At 40.0% G+C, this 27802-nt stretch overlaps 2 protein-coding genes across 2 annotated transcripts in view; one reads left to right on the top strand and one right to left on the bottom strand.

Annotated features, from left to right (window-relative positions):
* The window catches only part of LOC121373322 (coadhesin-like), a 29632-nt gene extending 14555 nt beyond the window's left edge, over positions 1-15077 (bottom strand). Inside the window, exons 1-5 of the mRNA XM_041499892.1 lie at positions 15052-15077; positions 11530-11599; positions 9386-9568; positions 7737-7919; positions 4523-4705 (exon numbers count right to left, since the gene is read on the bottom strand). Coding sequence (XP_041355826.1) covers positions 4523-4705; positions 7737-7919; positions 9386-9568; positions 11530-11581 — 601 coding nt within the window. The 5' untranslated portion in view covers positions 11582-11599; positions 15052-15077. The remainder of the gene's footprint in view (positions 1-4522; positions 4706-7736; positions 7920-9385; positions 9569-11529; positions 11600-15051) is intronic.
* A 5231-nt stretch (positions 15078-20308) lies between these two features.
* Positions 20309-27432, top strand: LOC121373326 (riboflavin kinase-like). The gene is made up of 4 exons (XM_041499898.1): positions 20309-20441; positions 24067-24218; positions 25527-25629; positions 25888-27432. Exons 1-4 carry the CDS (start codon positions 20312-20314, stop codon positions 26004-26006), a joined length of 504 nt encoding a protein of 167 aa, XP_041355832.1. The 5' UTR covers positions 20309-20311; the 3' UTR covers positions 26007-27432.
* Positions 27433-27802: the final 370 nt, after the last annotated feature.

Here is a 27802-nt window from a genome sequence, read left to right on the forward strand (position 1 = left end):
CAGGGTTAGGGATAGGGTTCCTCAGCTCTATGTTCCCTCGGGGTTAGAGTTCCTCAGCTCTATGTTTCCTCAGGGTTAGGGTTAGGGTTCCTCAGCTCTATGTTCCCTCGGGGTTAGGGTTCCTCAGCTCTATGTTCCCTTAGGGTTAGGGTTCCTCAGCTCTATGTTCCCTCAGGGTTAGGGATAGGGTTCCTCAGCTCTATGTTCCCTTAGGGTTAGGGTTCCTCAGCTCTATGTTTCCTCAGGGTTAGGGTTAGGGTTCCTCAGCTCTATGTTCCCTTAGGGTTAGGGTTCCTCAGCTCTATGTTCCCTCAGGGTTAGGGTTCATCAGCTCTATGTTCCCTCGGGGTTAGCGTTCCTCAGCTCTATGTTCCCTTAGGGTTAGGGTTCCTCAGCTCTATGTTCCCTTAGGGTTAGGGTTAGTGTTCCTCAGCTCTATGTTCCCTTAGGGTTAGGTGTCCTCAGCTCTATGTTCCCTCAGGGTTAGGGTTAGTGTTCCTCAGCTCTATGTTCCCTCGGGGTTAGGGTTCCTCAGCTCTATGTTCCCTTAGGGTTAGGGTTCCTCAGGGTTAGGGTTAGGGTTCCTCAGCTCTATGTTCCCTCAAGGTTAGGGTTAGTGTTCCTCAGCTCTATGTTCCCTCGGGGTTAGGGTTCCTCAGCTCTATGTTCCCTTAGGGTTAGGGTTCCTCAGCTCTATGTTTCCTCAGGGTTAGGGTTAGTGTTCCTCAGCTCTATGTTCCCTCGGGGTTAGGGTTCCTCAGCTCTATGTTCCCTTAGGGTTAGGGTTCCTCAGCTCTATGTTCCCTCAGGGTTAGGGTTCCTCAGCTCTATGTTCCCTCGGGGTTAGCGTTCCTCAGCTCTATGTTCCCTCAGGGTTAGGGTTAGGGTTCCTCAGCTCTTTGTTCCCTTAGGGTTAGGGTTCCTCAGCTCTATGTTCCCTTAGGGTTAGGGTTAGGGTTCCTCAGTTCCATGTTCCCTCAGGGTTAGGGTTAGGGTTCCTCAGCTCTATGTTCCCTCAGGGTTAGTGTTCCTCAGCTCTATGTTCCCTCGGGGTTAGGGTTCCTCAGTTCCATGTTCCCTCAGGGTTAGGGTTCATCAGCTCTATGTTCCCTCAAGGTTCAGGTTCCTCAGTTCCATGTTCCCTCAGGGTTAGGGTTAGGGTTCCTCAGCTCTATGTTCCCTCAAGGTTAAGGTTCCTCAATTCTATGTTCCCTCAGGGTTAGGGATAGGGTTCCTCAGCTCTATGTTCCCTCAGGGTTAGGGTTCCTCAGCTCTATGTTCCCTCAGGGTTAGGGTTAGGGTTCCTCAGCTCTATGTTCCCTCGGGGTTAGCGTTCCTCAGCTCTATGTTCCCTTAGGGTTAGTGTTCCTCAGCTCTATGTTCCCTTAGGGTTAGGGTTCCTCAGCTCTATGTTCCCTTAGGGTTAGGGTTAGTGTTCCTCAGCTCTATGTTCCCTCAGGGTTAGGGTTAGGGTTCCTCAGCTCTATGTTCCCTCAGGGTTAGGGTTAGGGTTCCTCAGCTCTATGTTCCCTCAGGGTTAGGGTTAGGGTTCCTCAGCTCTATGTTCCCTTAGGGTTAGGGTTCCTCAGCTCTATGTTCCCTCAGGGTTAGGGATAGGGTTCCTCAGCTCTATGTTCCCTCGGGGTTAGGGTTCCTCAGCTCTATGTTCCCTTAGGGTTAGGGTTCCTCAGCTCTATGTTCCCTCAGGGTTAGGGTTCATCAGCTCTATGTTCCCTCGGGGTTAGCGTTCCTCAGCTCTATGTTCCCTTAGGGTTAGGGTTCCTCAGCTCTATGTTCCCTTAGGGTTAGGGTTAGTGTTCCTCAGCTCTATGTTCCCTTAGGGTTAGGTGTCCTCAGCTCCATGTTCCCTCAGGGTTAGGGTTAGTGTTCCTCAGCTCTATGTTCCCTCGGGGTTAGGGTTCCTCAGCTCTATGTTCCCTTAGGGTTAGGGTTCCTCAGGGTTAGGGTTAGGGTTCCTCAGCTCTATGTTCCCTCAAGGTTAGGGTTAGTGTTCCTCAGCTCTATGTTCCCTCGGGGTTAGGGTTCCTCAGCTCTATGTTCCCTTAGGGTTAGGGTTCCTCAGCTCTATGTTTCCTCAGGGTTAGGGTTAGTGTTCCTCAGCTCTATGTTCCCTCGGGGTTAGGGTTCCTCAGCTCTATGTTCCCTTAGGGTTAGGGTTCCTCAGCTCTATGTTCCCTCAGGGTTAGGGTTCCTCAGCTCTATGTTCCCTCAGGGTTAGCGTTCCTCAGCTCTATGTTCCCTCAGGGTTAGGGTTAGGGTTCCTCAGCTCTTTGTTCCCTTAGGGTTAGGGTTCCTCAGCTCTATGTTCCCTTAGGGTTAGGGTTAGGGTTCCTCAGTTCCATGTTCCCTCAGGGTTAGGGTTAGGGTTCCTCAGCTCTATGTTCCCTCAGGGTTAGTGTTCCTCAGCTCTATGTTCCCTCGGGGTTAGGGTTCCTCAGTTCCATGTTCCCTCAGGGTTAGGGTTCATCAGCTCTATGTTCCCTCAAGGTTAAGGTTCCTCAGTTCCATGTTCCCTCAGGGTTAGGGTTAGGGTTCCTCAGCTCTATGTTCCCTCAAGGTTAAGGTTCCTCAATTCTATGTTCCCTCAGGGTTAGGGATAGGGTTCCTCAGCTCTATGTTCCCTCAGGGTTAGGGTTAGGGTTCCTCAGCTCTATGTTCCCTTAGGGTTAGGGTTCCTCAGCTCTATGTTCCCTTAGGGTTAGGGTTCCTCAGCTCTATGTTCCCTTAGGGTTAGGGTTAGTGTTCCTCAGCTCTATGTTCCCTTAGGGTTAGGGTTCCTCAGCTCTATGTTCCCTTAGGGTTAGGGTTAGTGTTCCTCAGCTCTATGTTCCCTTAGGGTTAGGGTTCCTCAGCTCTATGTTCCCTTAGGGTTAGGGTTAGTGTTCCTCAGCTCTATGTTCCCTCAGGGTTAGGGTTAGGGTTCCTCAGCTCTATGTTCCCTCAGGGTTAGGGTTAGGGTTCCTCAGCTCTATGTTCCCTCAGGGTTAGGGTTAGGGTTCCTCAGCTCTATGTTCCCTTAGGGTTAGGGTTCCTCAGCTCTATGTTCCCTTAGGGTTAGGGTTCCTCAGCTCTATGTTCCCTCAGGGTTAGGGTTCATCAGCTCTATGTTCCCTCGGGGTTAGGGTTCCTCAGCTCTATGTTCCCTCAAGGTTAAGGTTCCTCAGTTCCATGTTCCCTCAGGGTTAGGGTTAGGGTTCCTCAGCTCTATTTTCCCTCAGGGTTAGGGTTAGGGTTCCTCAGTTCCATGTTACCTCAGGGTTAGGGTTAGGGTTCCTCAGTTCCATGTTACCTCAGGGTTAGGGTTAGGGTTCCTCAGTTCCATGTTACCTCAGGGTTAGGGTTAGGGTTCCTCAGCTCTATTTTCCCTCAGGGTTAGGGTTAGGGTTCCTCAGTTCCATGTTCCCTCGGGGTTAGAGTTCCTCAGTTCCATGTTCCTTCAGGATTACGGTTAGGGTTAGATAGGGAACATAGAGTTGAGGGAAAATAGACATGATCCCATTAGTTTATGCAGAGAATGTTTTCATATAATTTTCTCGTGCACTGAATACGTGTTCAAAGTCACCACATGATTACAAATCAATGCACCCACCTGGACTAGGAACAAAATTGAATGAATTTTGCAAACACCCCAGCAAGAAAACCACTAGCCCAGTGGTAAAGTGGCCGCTTGATGCGTGGTCAGTCTGGGAACGATCCCCGGCGGTGGGCCCATTGGGCTATTTCTCGTTCCAGCCAGTGCATCATGACTGACATATCAAAGGCCATGGTATGTACTACCCTATCTGTGGGATGGTGCATATAAAAGATCCCTTGCTGCTAATCAAAAAGAGTAGCCCATGAAGTGGCGACAGTGGGTTTCTTCTCTCAATATATGTGTGGTCCTTAACCATATAACCGTAAATAAAATGTGTTGAGTGCATCGTTAAATAAAACAGTTCCTTCCTTCCTTTAGGCCCAATCTAATTAAAATTAGCTCCACTATTACATGTGGATCTAACACCAGCCAGTTGGAGCTCATGTCCACCAATCAAAACCTTGCTTGCAGAATCCTGCCAGTGATTTAAAAATAATTTGAAAACATTCCGAATTATCCTGAGGGTATACGACATGTTTCGTGTGAATTACGAATGCCGTAAAACATGTTTTATTTTATAAAATAAATAATTTGTAATGTAAAACTGAAGACTGATAACCCACTCCGTATGTATTGGTATAGTTCACTGTACTGCGGCCACTAAAATAGACTCGCCCGATATTTTTAAAATTTGTATGCTCCCAAATAACGTTATAAAAGGCAAAGTGTGATTGGATAATATTTAAATTATTATTTACAGACGAAATGTTACCTGGACATTGGGGACTACGCAGTGTTGTTAGTATTAAATCACTGGCAGGATTCTGCAAATAAGGTTTTGATTGGTGGACATGAGCTCCAACTGGCTGGTGTTAGATCCACATGTAATAGTGGAGCTAATTTTAATTAGATTGCTTTAGGCCTTACCTTTTGAACAAACACCTTCCGTACAAGATTCTCTAATTGTGTCCTTATCCATCCCCATACAGGACTTCCCCCCTTGTGATGGGGCTGGGTTTGTACACTCTCTCTGCAGAAAAACAAATCGCTCACAGTTAGGGAGACACTGACCAAACGTAAGCCTTCTCCACGCTGACCACTGGCCATCCACTGCAAAATATACACAAAGAAACAAGTTATGCATCCCTGTATTTTTCACAATGACTTGTCTTACGAGGTTTGGCGTTGAAAGCCTGATAACATAACCTCGGAAAAACAAATGTGTTTTTCAAGAATACATCTTTGACAGTAAGAAAACATAACAAGTGTATCCAGTTTTGAAATTTTAATCATGATTCTGAGAAGAATTCCTATATGCTGTATTTGAGCCAAAAACTGAGGCACAATAAAGTATGGAGGTGCAGAGTCGGAAACACAAGTCAACATCATGACTGATGATGAAAAATGTCATTTGAAGTCCACAGATGACATAAATCATCAATAGCAGGTAAACCCACCACGTGCCCGGATGACAGCTTCCACCCTTCGTCTCATCCCTCCAGTAAGTCGTCTGATCTGCTGCATGGGCAACTGCTGCCATTCTCGATGAAGAGCCGCCTCTAATTGTGCCAGAGTCTGTACAGGTGGGGTCAGTGCCTGTACTCGATGCCCCAAGATGTCCCAAACATGCTGTAGCAGGTTACAGTCAGGACTCATGGCCGGCCAGGGCAGGGTCGTCACAACTTCAGTTTGGAGTAAAGCTGTTACTGCTCAGGAACGATGTGGCCTAGCGTTGTCATCCATGTACAGAGGTCTGGTGGTGAGTGGATGGTTATCAAAATGCGGCACAACAACTGGTTGCAGGATGTTACGAATGTACCGATCACCACTGAGGTTGCCTTGGATGGTGACAAGATCCAGCTTACAATCATGTGACAGGCAACCCCAAACCATTACTGAACCTCCACCATATGGGGTCGTAGGTCGTATGTTCCTGGGTGTGTAGGCCGCATTTTTATGTCTCCAAACTCTCAATCAATCAGCCATCTGTGACATGAAGCAGTAACCAGCTTTCGTCAAACCAATGGACTCTTCACCAGGACCTCAGATTCCAGACGATTCCTCACTGTTCTGGCTGACATCCGTCTACTGGCTCTTCAGAACAGGAGACGTAGCAAAGGGTTGACAAAGTACGAGCCGAAGCAGGGTCCTGTCCTCGCGCTGTGACGTCATGTGCGGTCTCCCTGACCGTGGGAGATCCTTTACAGCATTGGTATGCCCGTGTTTTCATATCAGTCTGCTGATTACGGTGCAATGATACCCCAGCTGACGTCTTATACTTTTGAAGGTCATGCCAGTCGCATGCATACCAATAATACGCCATCTTTGGACCTCTGATAACCGTCGATGTGCCATATTCAACGATTAAACTTCAACAATGCAAGACAGTGACGTTAATTGCAATTGCAGTGTATTGATACTGCATTTTGAGCAAAGCATGGGTGGCTCTCTGTCTCTGTCTGTCTCTCTCTCTCTCTCTCTCACACTCTCTCTCTCCCCCTGTCTCTCTCTGTCTCTCTCTCCGTCTCTCCCCCTCTCTCTCTCTCTCTGTCTCTCTCTCCGTCTCTCCCCCTCTCTCTCTCTCTGTCTGTCTCTGTCTGTCTCTGTCTCTCTCTCTCTCTCTCTCTCTCTCTCTCTCTCTCAACGGTAATATATATATAAGTTGCTGCTTAAGACAGGTGGCCACTGAATACAGACTGCCATTGTTTTGTTTTGTTTTCTTTTGTAGTGGGATGTAGCCCTGTGGTAATGGGCTTGCCTGATGTGCAGTCGGTGTAGTCTATCCCCATTGGGCTCGTTCTCTCTCTCTCTCTCTCTCTCTCTCTCAACGGTAATATATATATATAAGTTGCTGCTTAAGACAGGTGGCCACTGAATACAGACTGCCACTGTTTTGTTTTGTTTTCTTTTGTAGTGGGATGTAGCCCTGTGGTAATGGGCTTGCCTGATGTGCAGTCGGTGTACAGTCTATCCCCATTGTGCTCGTCCTCTCTATAGCCAGCACATTATAGGCCGTGCTATGTGTCTGTCTGTACATATAAAAGATCCCATGCTACTAATGAAAAACTCTAGCGGGTTTCCTCTCAAAATTATCAAATTTTGGACAGCCAATAGACGATGATTACTAAATCAATGTGCTCTAGTGGTGTCATTAAACAAAACAAACTTTTAACTTTCATCGGCAGTCCATATGATGTAGCTAATGTCCATTGGACAGAACTTAGTTTAGTTGATAGAACAGTATCTTCCGTAGACTGAGATTGTTGTCTTCAGAGAGAACAAGCTCCAAAGAGTCTGCATTGTGCTGTTACTTGAACAACCTTCATGTTTGAAGACTTCAACTTCTTGGGTTGTTTGCATGGAATCAAACATCTTTAGTGGCTGTCTTGCAATGTGTGAATGAAACTTCAAAGATTTGCAAACAAGCCTTTTCTGAATTAATGTTTCGAAGGCCAGGTCAGGTAATTTTTAAGCATGCTCATATACCACTGAGGTTTCAAGCATGTCTGTCCAGGGGCAAATCTCTGGATAGCCAGAAGTTTCCCAACTGCTTGAGCCTTCAAGTTATGGTCTGCAACTTCAACTGTGGCTTGAAGTACAAAACAAACCTTTTTTCATATCAACTTCAAATGGATTGATAACATTTTGGAAAACACTTATCAGTCTCTGCAAATCTGTCATCAATGTTTGGTTGACCTGCACAAATTAGAAAGGAAGATATGGCCTGGCCTTGGTGTGTAGTAATCCATAAAACGTTGATCACAGTGACTTAGTAATGGTATGTGAAACACTGCCATCACAAGGGTGGATGATCCTATACCAGTTAATAAGAATGATAAGCCCTGGACATGGATTCACTTTAATAAGAAAAATAGGTCACAGTGACCTAGTAATGGTATGCGATGAACCTCATCCTTAGTTTGAGGCTTGGTGGTCCTGCAGTACCCAAGACAAACACCCCTAACAGGCGGACGAACAGGCGGGGGACATAATGTCAAAGACGGACGTATTAAAACAATGATGTTCAAGTCAGTGTAATAGAAGGTGTGTTTTAGTTAAAGTAAAATTAGCATTAAGTTTCTAAATGAAATGGGCACTTTTAGAAATGTGTTTGTGCCCTCGCTAGGTATGCCTCTCTAACCTTTGGAACAAAGTCCTTCTGTACATGTCTCCCTGGTCGTGTCCTTGTCCACCCCAATACACGCCTTGCCCCCTCCTGATGGGGCGGGGCCTGTACACTCTCTCTGGACAAAGACCAGTCTCTCACAGTTGGGTAGACACTGACCAACCATAAGTCTCCTCCATGCTGACCACTGTCCATCCACTACAAAAAGATGTATAGAAGTATGCAGTACACCAAATATATGTTAACAACAAAACTATTAACATTTTAAAAATCACAGCAATGTTCAAAACAGATTTAAAAGGATGATTTGACAATATGGCTGCTCTCGTGAAACTGCCGGGTGTTTCGCCATGAGGACTATCATTTTCCCGGATTATAAATGCTTCCTACTTGGTCTGCACGTCTGCCTGTAATAAGACTGGCCTTGTAGGCGATGTGGCCAGTTCGGTCGGTCAGTGGCTGATGGATACTGGGTTTGTGTCACAGGCTGGGGATGTAACTCAGAGATATAGTGTGCTTTTCTGAGGTGTGATAAGTTGTAGTGACATATTGTTTGTTTTTGCTCCATGACAACCACCATGGTATGTAGTGCTATGTACAAAACAACAAACTAAGTTGCTGTTCAGAAGGAAATTCCTGTGTTGTAGCAGTATACCTATAACTCACACATTCGCTCTCTCTCTCTCTCTCTCTCTCTCTCTCTCTCTCTCTCTCTCTCTCTCTCTCTCTCTCTCTCTCTCTCTCTCTCTCTCTCTCTCTCTCTCTCTCTCTCTCTCTCTAAACTGGAACAACAACTTTCTGTTTGCTTCTGGGGGTGGTTTTATGTCAAGAACAGTTAAAAAGTGTGTTTTGTTTAACAACACCACACACTTGTTTTTTGTTTTGTTGTTTTTTCCTTTGTGCTAAATGTCATTATTTTGGTTATAACATTAACATTATAGGTTGGTGACTAGTACAAACCCTGCAAGAGGAAACCCGACATCGTTATTAAAACCCTCCAGAGTCAGCCGGTTTTGTTTTGTTTGTTTTGTAGGGCTTTCTGGGGTGGGTTTCTTGTGGGGGTTTTTAGTGCTTTACTTTTTTAAAAAAAAATGGGGGGGAGGGTGTCTTTTCCTTCTTTTGTTTGTTTGTTGTTGTTTTGCATCTGATTTGTGAAAATGTGTATTTTAAATACTTTTCTTGGCGATGTTTGGTCGTTGGAAACAGAAAGATCATTTTAGCCCGATTCTACTATTTACCGGTAAACTGGATAGGCCTTGAGGACATGTCTATTTGAAATCATTTTTCTGAATCTGATGACAAAATGGCAAACTAAGTAGCATTTCAAACATTTAAGTCGCGAATGGCATACTCGACATATCATTGTGTTTTCCTAGGAGGCTGGTACATAAGATTTGGATATAAAAAATCTAGTCCAAAAATACAAAAGACTGGCAAATTTAAAAGATTTCCAGAATCATCACCATCAGTAACATGGGTCTAATGTTTGCATAAGTGTGGCCTATGACCCTAATTCCCCCAAAAGTGGCCCAGTCAAAAGCTTATTGAACTAAATAATTGAAAATTCAGCTTTTCCACCACAATAATCTAAGTCACAAATCTTTAGCTAAATGGAAAGCTTTATGCCATTGTGTGACTTGACACAAATGTTTTATTTTCCATACCCTTTGAACAAAGTCCTTCCGTGCATATTTCTTTAACAGTGTCCTTGTCCACCCCAACACATGGCTTGCCCCCTCCTGATGGGGCGGGGCCTGTACACTGTCTCTGGACAAAGACCAGTCTCTCACAGTTGGGTAGACACTGACCAACCATAAGTCTCCTCCACGCTGACCATTGTCCATCCACTACAAATTTTAAATTATTATATATATATCACATATATTTTCTAGCATATCCAGTGTAATCAAAGTACACGTATGTGATATTTTTTAGATCACATACTTTCAGAATTTAATAACTTTGCAAATTAGATGTAAATTAATTAAGGTCACGGCACTACATTTATTGACATTTAAACAAACGTACTATGGTGACACTTCATAACTAACATATGCATTCATAGTTATCAAACAAAAACATTTCAATAGCAACTATTTGGTTGTAATTTTTTAATTAAAATAAAGAGATCGTTTTTTAAACATACACTAGAAATCACCAGTAGCTATCATTCAATACCCTCAAAGAAAACGACAAAGGAATCCATAACACCAATATATTAGGTTTATTACATTTTTACATGATTTTGTATGCATATCCATGTATGTACAATATAGGACTCAACACAATTCCCTAACATTTTTCCAGATTGCATTACACCCAAATACAATTCCCTGTATTTTCCCTAAATCAGACAAAAAATGTCAAATTCTCTGAATTTTCCCTTCAGGGAATTTTTTAAAACCATTTTTCCTGTTTTCTCAGTCCCGTGGGAACCCCGTGTTGGTGACATTGCACTCAGTGTTTAAAAGCGATATATTAAATACAACTGTAAACAAAACATTATCCCATCATTCCTGACTTGCTGGAAGCAGGGACTCCATAAGTACTTGAGTACTTGAGTACTTGGGCACGGGGCGAGTCGAGCAAGACTCGAGTACCCATGCAAGGAAGAGCACTCTCATTTAATTATATTTGTTTATGTTATTTTGCCATATTATGGTACGGTCTGGTTTGCAACTATTTTAGCCAAATCAAGCCAAGTTGTTTCCATCAGCATGTTATGGTTAGCCGCAGTGACAGAAACCGATCAGAAAATGTGATTGTCAAAAGTTGGTCGGAGCATGACATGTGCAACAAAGCCTGCCCACATTGTGTGCTACTTCTACTGATGAATGCCTCACTGATGAAGAACCAATACCACAAGCATTAATCCAACTGTATATGATTGATCGCATGAAGTGACATCTAAATCTCTTATATCAATTACTGTACTTGATAGATTAGTGGCTCCAGGGGAGTTGCTAATGTTTATAAAAGGTTCATGTGAATGTGAGTATTCATGTAGAACACCCCAGAGTCGGTCACTGGCGAAGTCAGAGGCTGAATCTGGGGTGGGCGTGCCTGAACCCTAGTGGATAGGGGCACGTAAAAAGAGTTGTCTGTCTGTCTGTAGAACACACACACACTCCCACCTGGATAATATTTGTTCTCCCATCCCTAGCCATGCAAGACAGGCGTATTCCATGATGTCAGCCCATGCGGAATAAATCGGTCTTGCATGACTACGTAACTTCTATTGTTTGAGTTGATATTAACATTGGGTGACATCACATAAACGGCAAAATAACGCAAGAAATGTTTTTCATATTTCATAAAAACAAGGAAACCTGCTGTCATGATGAAATTATACATGTACTATAATTTTCAGTTTATACTTTTCATAGAAACCATTTTTGGGTACGATCTTTTCAATGGTTATGATTATTTTATTGTAAGATAAAAAATACAAAATGTAGATTTTTCATGTTTTTTCCCAAAATGCTTGTTTTTTATCTACTGGATGTGAGGAAAATAATCCTCCATTATGTATCCATGTGGGACAGGGCTATTCCACCCTCGGGTACATAATATGACAACAAATTATGTACCCTCGGGTGGAATAGCCCTGTCCCATATGGACACATAAGAAGGATTATTTTAACATATGAACTATTTTTAGAAAACATTACATTACAGAGACCATTGTAAAAATTATTACTTATTACTGAGTCACTGTGAGGAAGGGGTGGTGGATGGGTGGGTGCGGTCGACATTTAAATAAATGTATGATAAAACCGTAATTAAGGAGAGTGATAATTATACATACCACTGGGTACAAGTAATCCCTGCAAGATGAGAACCAGATGAGGACCCTTCATATCGGAAACAACACTTGTCTAAAATACAGCAATCAATAAACAAACACAGATGGGTGGATAGATGGATGATGGATTGATGGATGGATACATGGGTGGATACATGGGTGGATACATGGATGGATACATGGATGGAGGGATGGATGGATGGAATGATGGATGGATGGATGGATGGAAAGATGGAAACAGGCATGACAATGACACTTGATGAAATCAGCTGAAAGCTTTGCAAACTGTGCGCGAAGCGGACAGTACACGGGCTAAAGGCCGTGAGGGGGTAGGTCTAAAGCGTGAAGTAACCCAACACAGCACGAAAGCAGATTAGAAATATTGAGAAAAATGTATTTAGACCATCTGAGTGACAAAATAAAGGTACTTACACCCCCCAAAAAAAACCTCCTTGGATTTGGACGATTCACAGAAACGACCTAAATGGCTTTTAAATCCACGGATTTCCGCGGAAGATTGTTATGCCTGTGAAAATATGGATGGATGGATACATGAATGGATGGATGGATGGATGGATGGACTGGTAAGTAATCAGTTAAACAGTAAGTTAATACATGTACACGGACAGTTGGATAGACAGACAGATAAATGGCTTGGTGGGTGGATGGATAGAAATGTACTTATATTGAATTTATATTCACTAAAATTATGCTGATCATAATTAATAATTTATGCTGCAATTCAAAATACTCAGTTAACTTGCAGTTTTAAATTCTAAGTTTGTAAATGATATTAACACATGGCTATCAAAATGTGTTATAGTCTGTTATAATAAAGTGCACAACTCACCTGTTTACTGACATCTCTTTTAATTTCAAGAGTAAACACCACTTTGTACATCAATGAGAACCCAAACAAGTAAATAGTAAATTAGATTAGTATCATTAAATATATATTTACAAAGTATTTACTTGTGAGTTTAATATGAAAGACATAATCGATGAAAATCAGTTTTATTCTATTTCCGACACTACTTTTTTCTCTTTTTTTTTTAGCTTATAACACCTATCTCAGTTGCCACACATGTACGGTACTAAGAGACCATATTTCAAAGCTTTGTTTATGTTAAATTGATTGTTCTGCCACAAGGCAAAGTCTTAACAGTAATAACCGGCCTCAGTGGTGTCGTGGTTAAACCATCGGACATCAGGCTGGTAGGTACAGGGTTCGCAGCCCAGTACCGGCTCCCAGCCAAAGCATGTTTTAACGACTCATTGGGTAGGTGCGAGACCACTACACCCTCTTCTCTCTCTTATTAACCACTAACAGCTAACCCACTGTCCTGGACCCAGATAGCTTAGGTGTGTGCCCAGGACAGCGTACTTGAACCTTAATTGGTAATAAGTTCAAACGGAATGAATGAATTAGTAATGCATGTATTTATTTGTACGGGTGTTTCAAAGCATGGACCACTGTATTTGTGTTCTAATTTATGAGTTCTGTTCACCTGATAGAGGTTTAAAAACGCAACCTTTTACCATACAGTTTGTGCGTTCTTTCCTTCAAGCAGACTGTCTTCACTTAAGCGTTAGACAAATAGTGGCCACAGACAGTCGTAGCTGTTTTCAATAGACCATACAAACTATACATATTAAAGATATGATGCAGCTGCAACAACAAGTTCATTCACTTTATTTCAACTTATTTTCGTGCTTAAGTCCAATTAAGGTTCAAGCACGCTGTCTGGGCACACACCTCAGCTATCTGGGCTGTCTGTTCAGGACAGTGGGTTAGTTGTTAGTGGTTAGTGAGAGAGAAGAGGATGTAGTGGTCTTACACCTACCTATTGTGTCATTAAAATTCGCTTTGGGTTTGAGCTGGTACCAGGCTACGAACCCTGTACCTACCTGCCTGCAGTCCAATGGCATAACCACTGCGCCAACGAGTTTGAACAGTTCATGAGGAATTTTAAAAGTGTCAGTTTGTTGTACATAATGCAAAACAAAAGCCTGAAAACAAAGAACAATAGTCCATGCTTGTCCGTCATGGCCATGGACTAAGCCCACGAGCATGTGAACGAACGCATCAAAGATTTTAATATTATTGGAATTACACATAATCCCTCCACTTTGATTAAATGATTTACAGCTGGAAACTACACATTGAACCCCACCCTAAAACTTACACCCCCCCCCCCCCCCCAATAAAAACAAAACAGAAAAACAAAACAAAAACAAATCAATCTACCCAACACCATGACCATGGTCCTGGGAAGCTTGGTTTCAACTCTGCTAAACAAGCGAGTCCAGTATCAGACTTCTCAAAGAACAACTTGACTCTCTTTCATAAGACATCACATTCAAATTTCCTGTATTAATAGCAGGGTTTCCGCCAGAAAAAAAAATGATGGGGAGGATCGTACCGACGGAGGAGGCAAAGCCCCTGACCGCGCGCAATAGGTGCATCGTGAGCGGGGGATCTGGGGGCAAAACATGCAAAACAGCTAGATAAATAGCATTTGCTAATTAACATATTCTCTCTACCTAGCATTTTCTTAGAAAATGTTATGCTAAGAGCTAAAAATTACCTTACAAAACCCCACTGCTCTGCAGATTGATGGGTGGGATATCCCCCCCCTTGTCAAAATCATGGGGGGTAAATCCCCCCCCCCCCCCCCCCGTATGAAACCCTGAATAGCTTACTTAATGGGGTTACACTTTCGATTACTATAGTCCGTCACATCATTCTATAAAAATGTTTTAGTTTTTTTTTGTAAATAATTTCAGTTCGGTTTGACATAAGAAGAAACGTTAAAGTGTTTTGGAAATTAAAAAACCCAAAAATAAACAAACAAAAACAAAAGAAAAAACCAAAAAAAACACAACTATTTTTGTATAGCCTACAATATACAAATCAATCGGCTCATAGGCCTAAATAAATAATTTGTTGTAAATTTCATAGTATGAAAAAAGGCGTCGGATTCGTTTTACATTCAGATTGTTTATTTTTCACGTGAACTCTTTGGTACATCTGATTTAATGTAGACGTTTTCCCGTATGAATCGCGCTTTTGTCATTATTACCCTATCAACATATTATTTTTAATGCTTTTCATTTCAACATTAAGAGTAAAGGTCATACATTTTATTTTTAAAAAGATAGAAAAGCACAACACAAAACTACCTCGCATTCAAAACACCGCTTTTCTAGCTCTGGACAAATAGCCATCGTATTAAATTCGACTTTTTGTCTAGTGAGAGAAGACTGTGCCTTGATTTTAAATTATGGTTAGGTACGGCCCTAAACATGAATACAACATGACATTGCATCCAAAGAAGCTGCGTTCAACATATTGCATGATACAAAACTTGTCGAGGTAGACAAAAAAAAACCGAATAATTTTTCATAAAATGTTAACCTACGTCTATAAATAGTTTCGTTATAAAACTATCGTATTGTTACATAGTTCTCGTTTGAGCTTCACAAAACAGTGGACAGTGCAAAATAAACTACATAAACACTAACCGGAAAATGGTAAAGTGCGTTTTCAATCGCCCACGCTGGCCAACTACGTCATAGACACGTGATCTTCGATGGAAGTCTATTAGCACCGGTGTCGTGTATTTCCAGGTTGCTTGTCTGGGTCTTTCCTAACGCCTGTGAAACTAGTGTGTTCTCAGTAACATATTGTACGTTTATGTCAGGGAGAGATTTTTTTTTTTTTTTTAAAGTTTATTTTGTTTTTAAAAAAACCAACCCAAAAACCCCTCTTGGGAAAGCGCAGATACGCAGTTCAAGTCGATTTATTATCTTAGCTGTAACTGCCTGCATTGTCGCCGTGACTGAGCGTTTATATATATATATATATATATTAGTAAAAAAAAGTAAAAATTAAAGTGCGCTATAAAATACACCCACCCAACCCTGTGTAACGCTACATAACGTTTGCATATAAAACTGACTAAAAATTTAAAAAAAAAAAAAAAAAATCAAGCGTTTATATATTTATATCATTGATCGCTTCACTATAGCCCCATAAAATGAATATAATTTTAAATAATAATAATAAGATAACCGGTAAACATCTTGATAACTGCAAGTGACCGATCGTTGCTATACTTGATCACAACTTAGAACCACAAACTATACAGTTCCGTTCATACACTGTGTATACGTGTTTAAAACCACAAATGATTCGTTTGCAGAGTAGTGTAAATTCAACCACATTTTTCAACGTAATATTTATTTTTAATAAATTATTTGAATGAAAAATAAAACAACAACAAAAAACAAACAAATAAACAAAATTTATTAAAGTTAATACAAATAAATAGTCAAACCTGTCTTAGCGGCCACCTGTACTCAGCGGTTACCTGCCTTAAGCGGACACTTTTTCTCCCAAAAGATTTATAATGTAAATGCACCTGTAATAAGCGGTGACCTGTCTAACGCGGCCAGCGGCCGCCTAAATCGGATCCCAAATCGCTAAAATACGTGTATTAAGTGGCCACAGTAAAATTTTACTATTATATAAAAACGGTATTTTAACAACAGCGATAAGGTGCAGCAAATAACCGATCTTCACACCTTCAGGAATACTAATACCCATTCAGTCCCGACATCTCTATTGCGTATCAATTAAAAAAGTATGATTCTGGCATGCATCTAATTGCCTCTGGGCAGGCTACGCTTGACATTTGTAGATTCACTTACTATGATAATACACCGCATGAAGTAGGAATTAAATAATTAAATGGAAAAAGAAAACAAACGTGTTGAGAACGGTTAATTTAATACATTCCAGTTGCATTATTTCTGAAAGAGACGACATGTCAAAACTGTGAAGCACGCATCCGTTGATTAGCAGTACAGACGGTAAAACAAGAAACAACAACAAATGTTTTAAAGACCATATAATATGTAGCAATCTGTACTCAGCGGTCACCTGTCTTTAACGGCCAATTTTATCTACTCCCTTGTGTGACCGCTTAAGACAGCTTTGACTGTATATATATATATATATATATATATATATATATATATATATATATATATATACACACACACACGTAATAAAAAAATCAATAATATACGTAAAATTACAGAAATAAATATTAAATTTTCAAATGATAAAAAAAAAAGGAAATTTAAAATATTAAATATATTGGGGGGGGGGGGTTACATGTAAGTAGAAATATAACTGCTTTTTCATGCACATTTACATGAAATAAGAAATGATAGTGTTATTGTGTTGCACTATTTCTAATGTTTTAATCTAAATAATTTAATTTGAGTATACAAAATGCATAACCTGATAGGAATTCTGATTTCACTAAGTCTGTATTAACATAAATGTATTTGAGATTACACGTTATTTTCCTACGAATTAGGTCGGCGAGTGATATACGTCACGCTCACGTCACGCCAATATTACACTAGTTAAATAGTGAGTGTTTGTTATGACATGAGTAATATCTTACACTGGTATATAATAAATATAAATATGCCACTTTTCAGTACTTATATTAAGAAAAGTTAATTATTTTAACCATGGTTCATACACTTATTTACCAATAAAAGTCATGACTTTCCATGATTTCCACTGATAATGAAATTAACAGCAATTGAAAACTGCTTTAGACATTACTTTTTCTCTCTCCAAAGGCTGCAAAAGTAAATTAAATAAACAAAATCATTTTGGGCATCCTATAGAAGATACAGATCATTTCATTCTCTACTGTCTCCTGTACAATGAACAAAGAAACAATTTCATGTCCAACTATTTACATCTGAATTATAAAATGATCTTATTTGGAAAATTCTGAATTTAGTGGGGAAAAAAAATGAAGAAATGGTTAAAATTACTTTACAATACATAACTGCTAAAGTTAACACTAATTTTATGCTAGAAATTGCCCAATGTAAACGTTCTGCAGTTTTCTACTCACTACACACAAACCCTTTTCTCTACCTCTTCTCTTTTTTCTTCCTCTTAGTTCAAGTCTACTATGCAAGTCTGTGGTATGTAAACATGTATCCGCATGTAAAATGTAGAGAGTACTTAATACAGGCTAAGCCTGTGAACCAATCCCATCTGTTAATATATAAAGGGAAATAAATATTTTGTAAACCAGTTGAATTACTGACATACGGTGACACCGTGCCATCCGCATTATTGTGAAACAACAGTGCCTGCTAGTTAATATTAATTCATTGCGTTTGCTGCATTAGGAAAAATGTGACGGATTTCCTCTGATGACTACGAGCCAGAATTACCAAATGTTTGACATCCAATAGCCAATTATTAATTTATCAATGTGCTTCAGTGGTGTCATTAAACAAAACGAACATTTATCTCTCCCTCCCTCCCTCCACAGACACTCTCTCTCTCTCTCTCTCTCTCTCTCTCTCTCTCTCTCTCTCTCTCTCTCTCTCTCTCTCTCTGTGTGTGTGTGTGTGTCACACAAACACACACACACACACACACACAACACACACTCTCTCTCTCTCTCTCTCTCTCTCTCTCTGTGTATGTGTGTCACACACACACACACACACACGCACACTCCCTCTCTCTCTCAAACACACACACACACACACAAGATACACATATTCCATTCCTCTTTTCCATTCTATGAACGACGTACATAAATATATAAAATACGCAAAGGAGATCGATATATATGTACTAGTATATATAGAAAATAATATGTCTACATTATTAATACGTGGTCCACTACTGGACGCCACCGACTTCATCGGCTCGCCGTAGCCCCCAACCTCCTAACAACCTTTACCTCCGTGAGTACTAACCTCTTTTATTGGGCTAGTTAGACTTTAAATGTTTTGGAATCCAGTTCAAAATTTTTATGTTTATTTTTTTATAAATAGTCTAACGCATTTTGTTTTGGCGCCCGTTCAATTGCTCAAAATCACCTTAAAACTTTTCGGCCGAGCAGTCTTAACCATTTTTGGCTAAAATTTTAGAGTCCAGACATGTATCGGTATGCAGTACTCTTTGTAAACTTAGGTAAAAAACAGGCTTCACCGAGGAATCGAAATTCAGCCAATCAGAACACGGCTCCCACTCGGTGTTACTTCTTGTTTATGAAGTGTCTGCTAGTCGGTCCGCGCTTACTAAATGGCTTTTTTCCAAATTCCGCCCACTTCAAACTTACCCCCCCCCCCCCCCCTGCTCCGGAGTCAGTCACTGGCGAAGTCAGAGGCTAATTCCGCAGTGGGCGTGCCTGAACCTTCGTGGATAGGGGCACGTAAATATAGTTACCCATACACAATACGTGGTCCTCTGGGAACAAGAAGTTGCACACAGAATGTTACCAAATTAGGTCTGTTCAAAGTGAGCATGATACACTGACCATTTGGTTTTCTTACTCAGGCCCGTAGCCAGGATTTTGAGAGGGGACGGGGGTCGTCTAGGCTTATGGTGAGGCATAAAGTGTCTCACACGAGGGCGCGAAGCGTTGACGAATATTTAAAAAAAAAAATCACTGGTGGGGAGAGGGGTCGACCGAGCCCCCCGACACCCCATTGACACCCCCTGTTACTAAAATAAATAAATTTTTAACATAATATTTAACTGGACCCTTTGTATTTTACATTTATATATAAAGTATTTAGCTAATAATAACAGGTCGAAATAGTCACTGTTTTAATATTATCTTTACATCCAAATATCACTGTCTCAAGTGAAAGCTTTAAATTACATACGATATATGCTTACATGATTTTAATAACCAATATATATATATAATCATTCCAGAAGTTCTGAACATTTTTACATCCCAAAATAACTGAACCACAGATGCTTTTCCTCCATGACAAAAAGTACATGTTTCACATTCAATTATTTTTAATTTATATGCAAAATTAGTATAGTTGATATTCTATGAACATAGACGTACAGGCTCCCATTTTGTGTGTGTGTGTGGGGGGGGGGGGGGGGGGGGGGGCGGCGGCAGGCTTGTCACAAACGTTTTGCCCGAATTAAACGAAAAGGGCCGAATGTGGATAACAACATTTATTCATTTTAGCATTTCTATGCCCCCCCCCCACCCCCAAACAAATTACTACACATTTGTCTATGGATTACAACTCATTTTGAGGGTAGAATGATGAAAATACATAGTAAAATTGTCTCAGGTTAGCTAATTTTTCACGAATATCTCTCCACTTTTGCACGAATTTGAGGTTTTGCTCCAGAACTATGCCCCCACCCCGTCTTGTACTCTTAATTATATCTGTAGAGTATCATGTATTGGAATCATCTAAGTTTTATTTCTTGCGTGGTTACAGATGGTTTTAAATACGAGACAAAAGTAAATACGGAGATCAGGAAGAAAAAAGGAAAGGAAAGAAGTTGTTTAACGACATCACTAGAGCACTTTTAATTATTAATCATCAGCTATTGGATGTCAAACATTTAATTTTAACACATAGGCTATGTACAGTAGTTTTAGAGAGGAAATCCGCAACATTTTTCGATTATTAGCAAGCGATCTTTTATATGCACAATCCCACAAACAGGATAGCACACCAGTTGTGGCGCACTGGCTATGTCCCGCCCCGGAAAGTTAGATAATGGATTGGATTGGATAACATATTAACGTGCCTATATCCAAGTACTTAGATAATTATAATAAACTCTCACCCTTAAAAATGAATTGTTTGGTGAGACCCTAAACAATGTCCTCGATTATACAACTACCCAAGATAGGTTCCCTGAACTTATTGATTACAACTGTTTTATAGAAACTAAATCAGACGCATGTTCCACAGGCAAAACATTTGTTTTTGGCGAATGTTCGCAATGTCTTCTTCACATTTGCCATATTTTGCGGAGGGAACCGTTATTAAAGGATTTGGTAGAGGAAGCAAAGATCTTGGAATTCCAACTGGTATTAATTTTGTCAAATGGTATTAATTTTGTCAAATGATTACCCTCTAGCTTCCCTTACCATAGCCCTGTATACACACGCGTACACGCACGCACACTCTCACTCTTTCTGTCTCTCTCTCTCTCCCTCCCTCCCTCTCTCTCCCTCTCTCTCTCTCTCTCTCTCTCTCTCTCTCTCTCTCTCTCTCTCTCTCTCTCTCTCTCTCTCTCTCTCTCTCTCTCAGACTAGTTCATGCATGGTGGAAGCAATAACAGTGCTCGAACTTAATGCCACGGAAATAAAAATGGTATCAGGTCGTTTCGTCCCCGGTGCATGTTTGTTCCCAAACCGTTTTGGACCCATATATAATGTTTAAAAGTATTATTGTTTGTAATTACCAAATAATGTATATAATTATGCAGAACATATCCAGAACAATGTTTTTGAACCCGTTTGACAATGGGGCCTCTTACGGGAGTATTATTTTAACAGTAGGCCCTAATTATCGTAAAAAACTGTGAACCGGGCTACCCCATAAACCGGTCTATTTACATTTGACTTGTTCTTAAGGAATCTGGATACAATTGAACCCTAACATCAAAATACTTACAAGTGTTTAATTAAGAAAACTTTCCCAAAAACAAAGTGCACAAATGAGGAAAAGATAAGTAGATATCAAAATAGTTTTTATATTATTATTATATAGGGAAGTGTATACATGGCCACCATTTTGCACTGTGTGCACTATATTAAAGGTCAACAATCATGGCACATTATTAATACACAGTATATTAAAAAAATACATAAAGATTACATTATTAACCATAAAAAAGAAAAATACCACCCCAATTATTAATAAAGAAACTTTTTGTAAAACGCTCGGGGAAAAAACACTGATCCAGTCAATTTGACCCGCATCTGACCTGTGACGTAGCATCAGGTGAATTCCACTCGGTAGGTTAGCATGGCGACAGCATGTAATGATTCTTCAGAAAATAGCTCATTCTTATCGGACGTTAGTTTGGACATTTTGGACTTGTCGCATTTGTCTATTTATTGTAATGCTACCTCGATTGGTGAGGAAAAGGAGAAAATCCGTTAGGGGTACTTCCCTATCAGTTTGGACCGTAGTACACCCGACGAGGCGCATTCATTGTCAATCTAATCATTACTTGGTTACAGACATCTGCGATTGGTACCCGTTTCATTTACAAAATATGAAAATAGAAGATTTTATTGTTCAAAGTTAATCGTTTAATTGGTTAACTAAAGGCTTATTTGCAAAAGCAATACATGTCTACAGATTTCGCAGACATCGGTAGCTCGGACAGCATATAACAGTCAGCTCACTATGAGATCAAGGAATCTAAGTGGTTGTGTGTGTACTGCCAATATGCTACAGTTTTCAGACGTCGGATGCACGTTTGTTCCTAATTTGCTCTGTCGGTGTCGGAAGGTGTGAATTCCGTTGTAATAAACAGAATAACACTGATGTACGTTTGTTCCCGACAATTTGTGGTCGGATGGTGTAAATGTCGCAGTAACGATGGTCGTTGTAACGAGGTATGACTATATGTTAAAACAATAAAGGTAGGAAAAAAATATATTTTTTTTAAATCGCATTAACGTTCGGTAGGCCTATCTGTTTTTGTTTTCGGGTGATGTTCGGGATATCGTTATGTACAGCCCGAACATGAAAAATGCGATTTTATAAAAAATATTTTTCCTACATTAATTTTTTTAACATATATAAATGCATCGTGTTGAGGTGTATTTTGGTGCCAAATATGAACAATGTACATAGAGGCACTGATTTATATTTGCTTTATAATAGTGTAAAAGTGTGTAAATATAAAATTGTGCCCCCCCCCCAACTTTTTGGCACCTTCCTACGTCACTGACTGCATAAGAGTTTTGGTGACGTCATGTGACATGTGTCACTCTTGAAAACAATAGCCCGGTTTACAGGAATAGCTGAAGAATATCAACATTAGACTACGACATGCATTTAATCTCTTCACAACAGAAATTATCATGGATATTAACATTTGTTGGTTGATTTTGACAATAAAGTGAACACGGTAAAACATTATTTCATCAAATTGATCGTACATTACAATGTGCTTGTATAGAAGCCAGTTCCCATTAATAGGCCGGTTCATGGTTACTTGAGGATACCTTTCAAAAACACATGATTACTCTTAATATGCTAAATGGCCTCTTAATTATTTATCTGACAATGGCCAAATTAATTGTAGGTTAAAGTATGTTTAATGTCAGTAATATTAGATAAATCTATACAATGTTATGGAAAATAAAATAATAATTCGTTTGAACTTGGTTTTACCTTGTACCTCCAATGTTTGAGCTAGCCCAAATTTTGGGGCCCTTTGGGAGCATCTGGGGTGGGACCTTTTGCATCAGTTGGCGTGTCTGTTGCATATAACCTCATTGTAAGATTGGTAGAGTGCACAGATTGGAAGTGTTTTTTCCTGGTATCACTAAGGGACCGTCCATAATTTTCAACATTTTCACGAGCGTACAAACCATACGTAGGGGGGGGGGGGGGGGGGGGGGGGTTAAGAGGCCAGCGTACACTCTTTTTGAAAATGAAAAATGTCAATAAACATTTTTCATTTGGGGGATTTACACTTTTAGGAGGGAGGGAGGGGTTGGTCAAAAGTGTACTATTTGTACACTTGTGAAAATGTTGAAAATTATGGTCAGCCCCTAATACATGTTTAGGCTAGACCAATTCTTGCAGAGAACAGAGGGGTGAATATTTAGGGATGTCTGGCAGGGCCAACACAGCAGACAATTTGTCTGGCATGGGTCATTTTACACTTATTCACTTAAACTTGGTTTTACTTGATACCTCCAGTGTTTGAGCTGGCCCAAATTTGGGGGTGTCTGGGGAGCCTTTAGCAGCAGTTGGCTTGTCTGTCACATATAACCTTACTGTAAGATTGGCAGTGTGCACAGTTTGCAGCGGTTGGCTTGTGTGTCACATATAACCTTACTGTAAGATTGGCAGTGTGCACAGTTTGCAGCGGTTGGCTTGTCTGTCACATATAACCTTACTGTAAGATTGGCAGTGTGCACAGTTTGCAGCGGTTGGCTTGTCTGTCACATATAACCTTACTGTAAGATTGGCAGTGTGCACAGTTTGCAGCGGTTGGCTTGTCTGTCACATATAACCTTACTGTAAGATTGGCAGTGTGCACAGTTTGCAGCGGTTGGCTTGTCTGTCACATATAACCTTACTGTAAGATTGGCAGTGTGCACAGTTTGGAAGTGGTTCTGATTGGTACCTCCAATTTTTTAGCTAGACCAATTTTAGGGTTCATTTATGGGTTCCCAGGGTTTACACGCAGCAGGTGGGTCCCATTTCTGTGTGTCTCATGGTACTCCCTAACTGTCCTTGTACTCAGATATTAGTAACCAGTTTGTTAAGCTCAAGGCCCTGCATGGGCTCCCGGTCTAGATGTACGTACATGTATAGAGCTTAGTAACGATAACATTGTAGAACTGTTGAGCGACGCTGACATCCGATTTTTCTGTAAACAATGTGGCACAAGAATAAAAATGACTGTATGTTAAAAACAAACTAGCCATTGTTTAATACCATTATTCTTTTCTGTTTCAGCCAATTTCCCCGAACATGTTGTTGACAAACTTCCGGAAGACATAGCATGTGGAGTATATTATGGCTGGGCGAATGTAGACAGTGGGGAGGTCTACAAGATGGTGATGAGCATCGGCTGGAATCCATTCTACAAAAACACTAAAAAGACCATGGTAAGAAACAAATAGTCAATCCTGTCTCTTTCTGTAGACTGCGCTGGGCTATTTCTTGCTCTAGCCAGTGCACCACGACTGGTATATCAAAGGCTGTAGTGTGTGTTATCCTGTCTGTGGGAAGCGCAAATAAAAAATCCTTTGCTGCCTGTTATAAAAGAGTAGCCTCTTGGTGACAGCAGGTTTCCTCTAAAACACAGTGTCAGAATGACATCCAATGTGCTCTAGTGGCGTCGTTAAATAAAACAAACTTTACTTTTTTACTTTCTGTAGACATGTGTTGGTGTATAGTCAATCCTGTCTCTTTCTATAGACATGTGTTGGTTTATAGTCAATTCTGTCTCTTTCTGTAGACATGTGTTGGTGTATAGTCAATCCATTCTCTTTCTGTAGACATGTTGGTGTATAGTCAATCCTGTCTCTTTCTGTAGACGTGTTGGTGTATAATCAATCCTGTCTCTTTCTGTAGACATATATGTTGGTGTATCGTCAATCCATTCTCTTTCTGTAGACATGTGTTGGTGTATATTCAATCCTGTCTCTTTCTGTAGACATGTGTTGGTGTATAGTCAATCCTGTCTCTTTCTGTAGACATCTGTTGGTGTATAGTCAATCCTATCTTTTTCTGTAGACATATGTTGGTGTATAGTCAATCCTGTCTTTTTCTGTAGACAGGTGTTTGTATATAGTCAATCCTGTCTCTTTCTGTAGACAGGTGTTGGTGTATAGTCAATCCTGTTTCTTTCTATAGACACGTGCTGGTGTATAGTCAATCCTTTCTCTTTCTATAGACAGGTGTTGGTGTATAGTTAATCCTGTCTCTTTCTGTAGACATGTGTTTGTATATAGTCAAGTCTGTCTCTTTAGAACTGTAGACAGGTGTTGGTGTATAGTCAATCCTGTCTCTTTCTATAGACACGTGCTGGTGTATAGTCAATCCTTTCTCTTTCTATAGACAGGTGTTGGTGTATAGTCAATCCTGTCTTTCTGTAGACATGTGTTTGTATATAGTCAAGTCTGTCTCTTTAGAACTGTAGACATGTGTTGGTGTATAGTCAATCCTGTCTTTTTCTATCAACAGGTGTTGATGTATAGTCAATCCTTTCTCTTTCTCTAGACAGGTGTTGGTGTATAGTCAATACTGTTTCTTTCTATAGACAGGTGTTGATGTATAGTCAATCCTTTCTCTTTCTCCAGACAGGTGTTGGTTTGTAGTCAATCCTTTCTCTTTCTGTAGACAGGCGTTTGTGTATCATTAAGCAGCTCACTCTGATTCTTATTACAATCTGTGATGGGTTTGTTTTACAGGAGACTCACATTATGAACGTGTTCAAAGAAGACTTCTACGGCTCTGTACTGAAGACTGTCATGTTGGGCTACATTCGGCCTATGACCACGTTCAAGTCACTTGGTGAGAATTTCGCTAATCAAGAGTTTGAAAACAAAATGTTTCCTGGTAATTAATTATAATCATTTTAGGTTCCTATACTGGCCATAGGTACAAGTTAAATTTCTGTAGTTCTATTGTAAAATTTTGGAACAGTTTATATAGAATCCATCCATAAACTGATAAATGATTTTATGCTCATAAATGTTTAACAGCAATTCCTTTAATTAGAATAGATCTTTTATTGTTCTTTTTAAACTTGATGACTCAATTGGTTTTCAGATGAACTGATAACGGCCATCAAGTCAGACATTGGAACTGCCTCAGATCTGTTAGAGTCGAAGGAAGCACAAGACTTTAAGAAGAATAACTTCTTTAAAAATACTCAAAAGCCATCTTGACAACACTAGATAATAGGGTATTATTATTTAAAATGTATATATTATGGACTATTTTTATAATGGATCATTGAGCTCAGTATAAAATTATTTCATCTACTGCAGCTGATTGTGTTCAGCATTAAATTACACAATCATCTCAAGTGTGCGATTTTGGTTTTAAAAATTAAAGTGTCATAAAAACATAAAGTTTGCAAATCTTTAGAGCCTGCCATGAACCCAGCGAGCCGTGCCGTGCATCTCCAGTAGAACAGAAGATACACTAAATGTTTTGCAGGAAACCATGGAAAAGATTACTGTTCAAGACTGTGGTTTCACAGGATTTTAAGATATATCACTATTCGAGATTAATGGTATCCCGGGGATACCAGAATTTAATTTTGGATACCGGACTTCCAGAACCCAGTATCCCACCGGGATGCCATATAATACTAAATTCTCAGGTGGGATACCAGATTTTGAAATGTTAGTATCCAATTGGGATACTGGCCAAAAAATGTAATCTCGAACACTGTATATGTTGACTGTGTCATTTCGAAGAATCAATGTAATTTGTACAAATAATTTTTACGAGCCAAGCAGGATCGTATGCTAGTCAAGCTAGAGAGTCTTATATGATTTTTGCGAGCCAAGCAGGATCGTATGCTAGCCAAGCTAGAGAGTCTTATATGATTTTTACGAGCCAAGCAGGATCGTATGCTAGCCAAGCTAGAGAGTCTTATATGATTTTTGCGAGCCAAGCAGGATCGTATGCCAGCCAAGCTAGAGAGTCTTGTATGATTTTTGCGAGCCAAGCAGGATCGTATGCCAGCCAAGCTAGAGAGTCTTGTATGATTTTTGCGAGCCAAGCAGGATCGTATGCCAGCCAAGCTAGAGTCTTATATGATTTTTGTGAGCCTCTGGCTCCCGGACTCTGCTCAAAATCGCACACTGATCTTACTTACCTGATCGGTTTGAGTAAACTCATTGTATCATTGATTTCAGTTTGTCATATCCAGTCATAAGTAAACTGTTTCCTTTATACACGTAGGTGAAAACTTTAGTTCATCTTAGTCAAAAGTGACTTGATGCATTCTATAAACTTAATCTTTCCACCACGAGGGTCCAAATCATCATGTGGTTTTATGTTGGAAATATGAACTGAGTCTATGTTCAATGGTGTTTTTGTCAAGGTTCTGCCAAGACCAATACCAATTAACTAAACAGGGTTATTATTTTTCATACTAAAACAACATGGGTAGTGAATTCTAGTTATTCTATATGCATACTATTAGGCCTATTGGTACATTCAAGCACAAACGACCACTCACGATAACCAAGTGATAATATTATTTTCTTTGAGACTGTTTTTATATTTTAGATGGTGTAATATATGTGTGACCGATGATGGTCGATTATACTAGACATACAAATAAAAACCTTGCTGGTTCCGATGCTTTTATTCTATGTGCTTCTCAAAACCGGACTCACTTCCGGAATACAGGTTCGTACCCCAGGAAATGCGGAATCATATTTCTAACATTACATCCCTCTTTTCTTTTCAGAATGGATCTGTAGTATGAGACAAATAAAAGAATCTTGGAAACATATATACTTAGGTTTCATGAAATGTGATTAGTCTTTTAAATCAAGTCTTTCTTATTCCTTATATTATATTGTATTCCTTATAATATATTTAAAGAGTTTGAATCCAAAATGTCTTTCAAAAGTTATTCATTATACATCTAAACTGTCAATATAATCAACAAAAGTCTTAGGAATAACAAACCAAAACATGCAATCTAATTAAAATTAGCTCC

This window comes from Gigantopelta aegis, chromosome 5, assembly GCF_016097555.1.
Source record: "Gigantopelta aegis isolate Gae_Host chromosome 5, Gae_host_genome, whole genome shotgun sequence".
Lineage (NCBI taxonomy): Eukaryota > Metazoa > Mollusca > Gastropoda > Neomphalida > Peltospiridae > Gigantopelta > Gigantopelta aegis.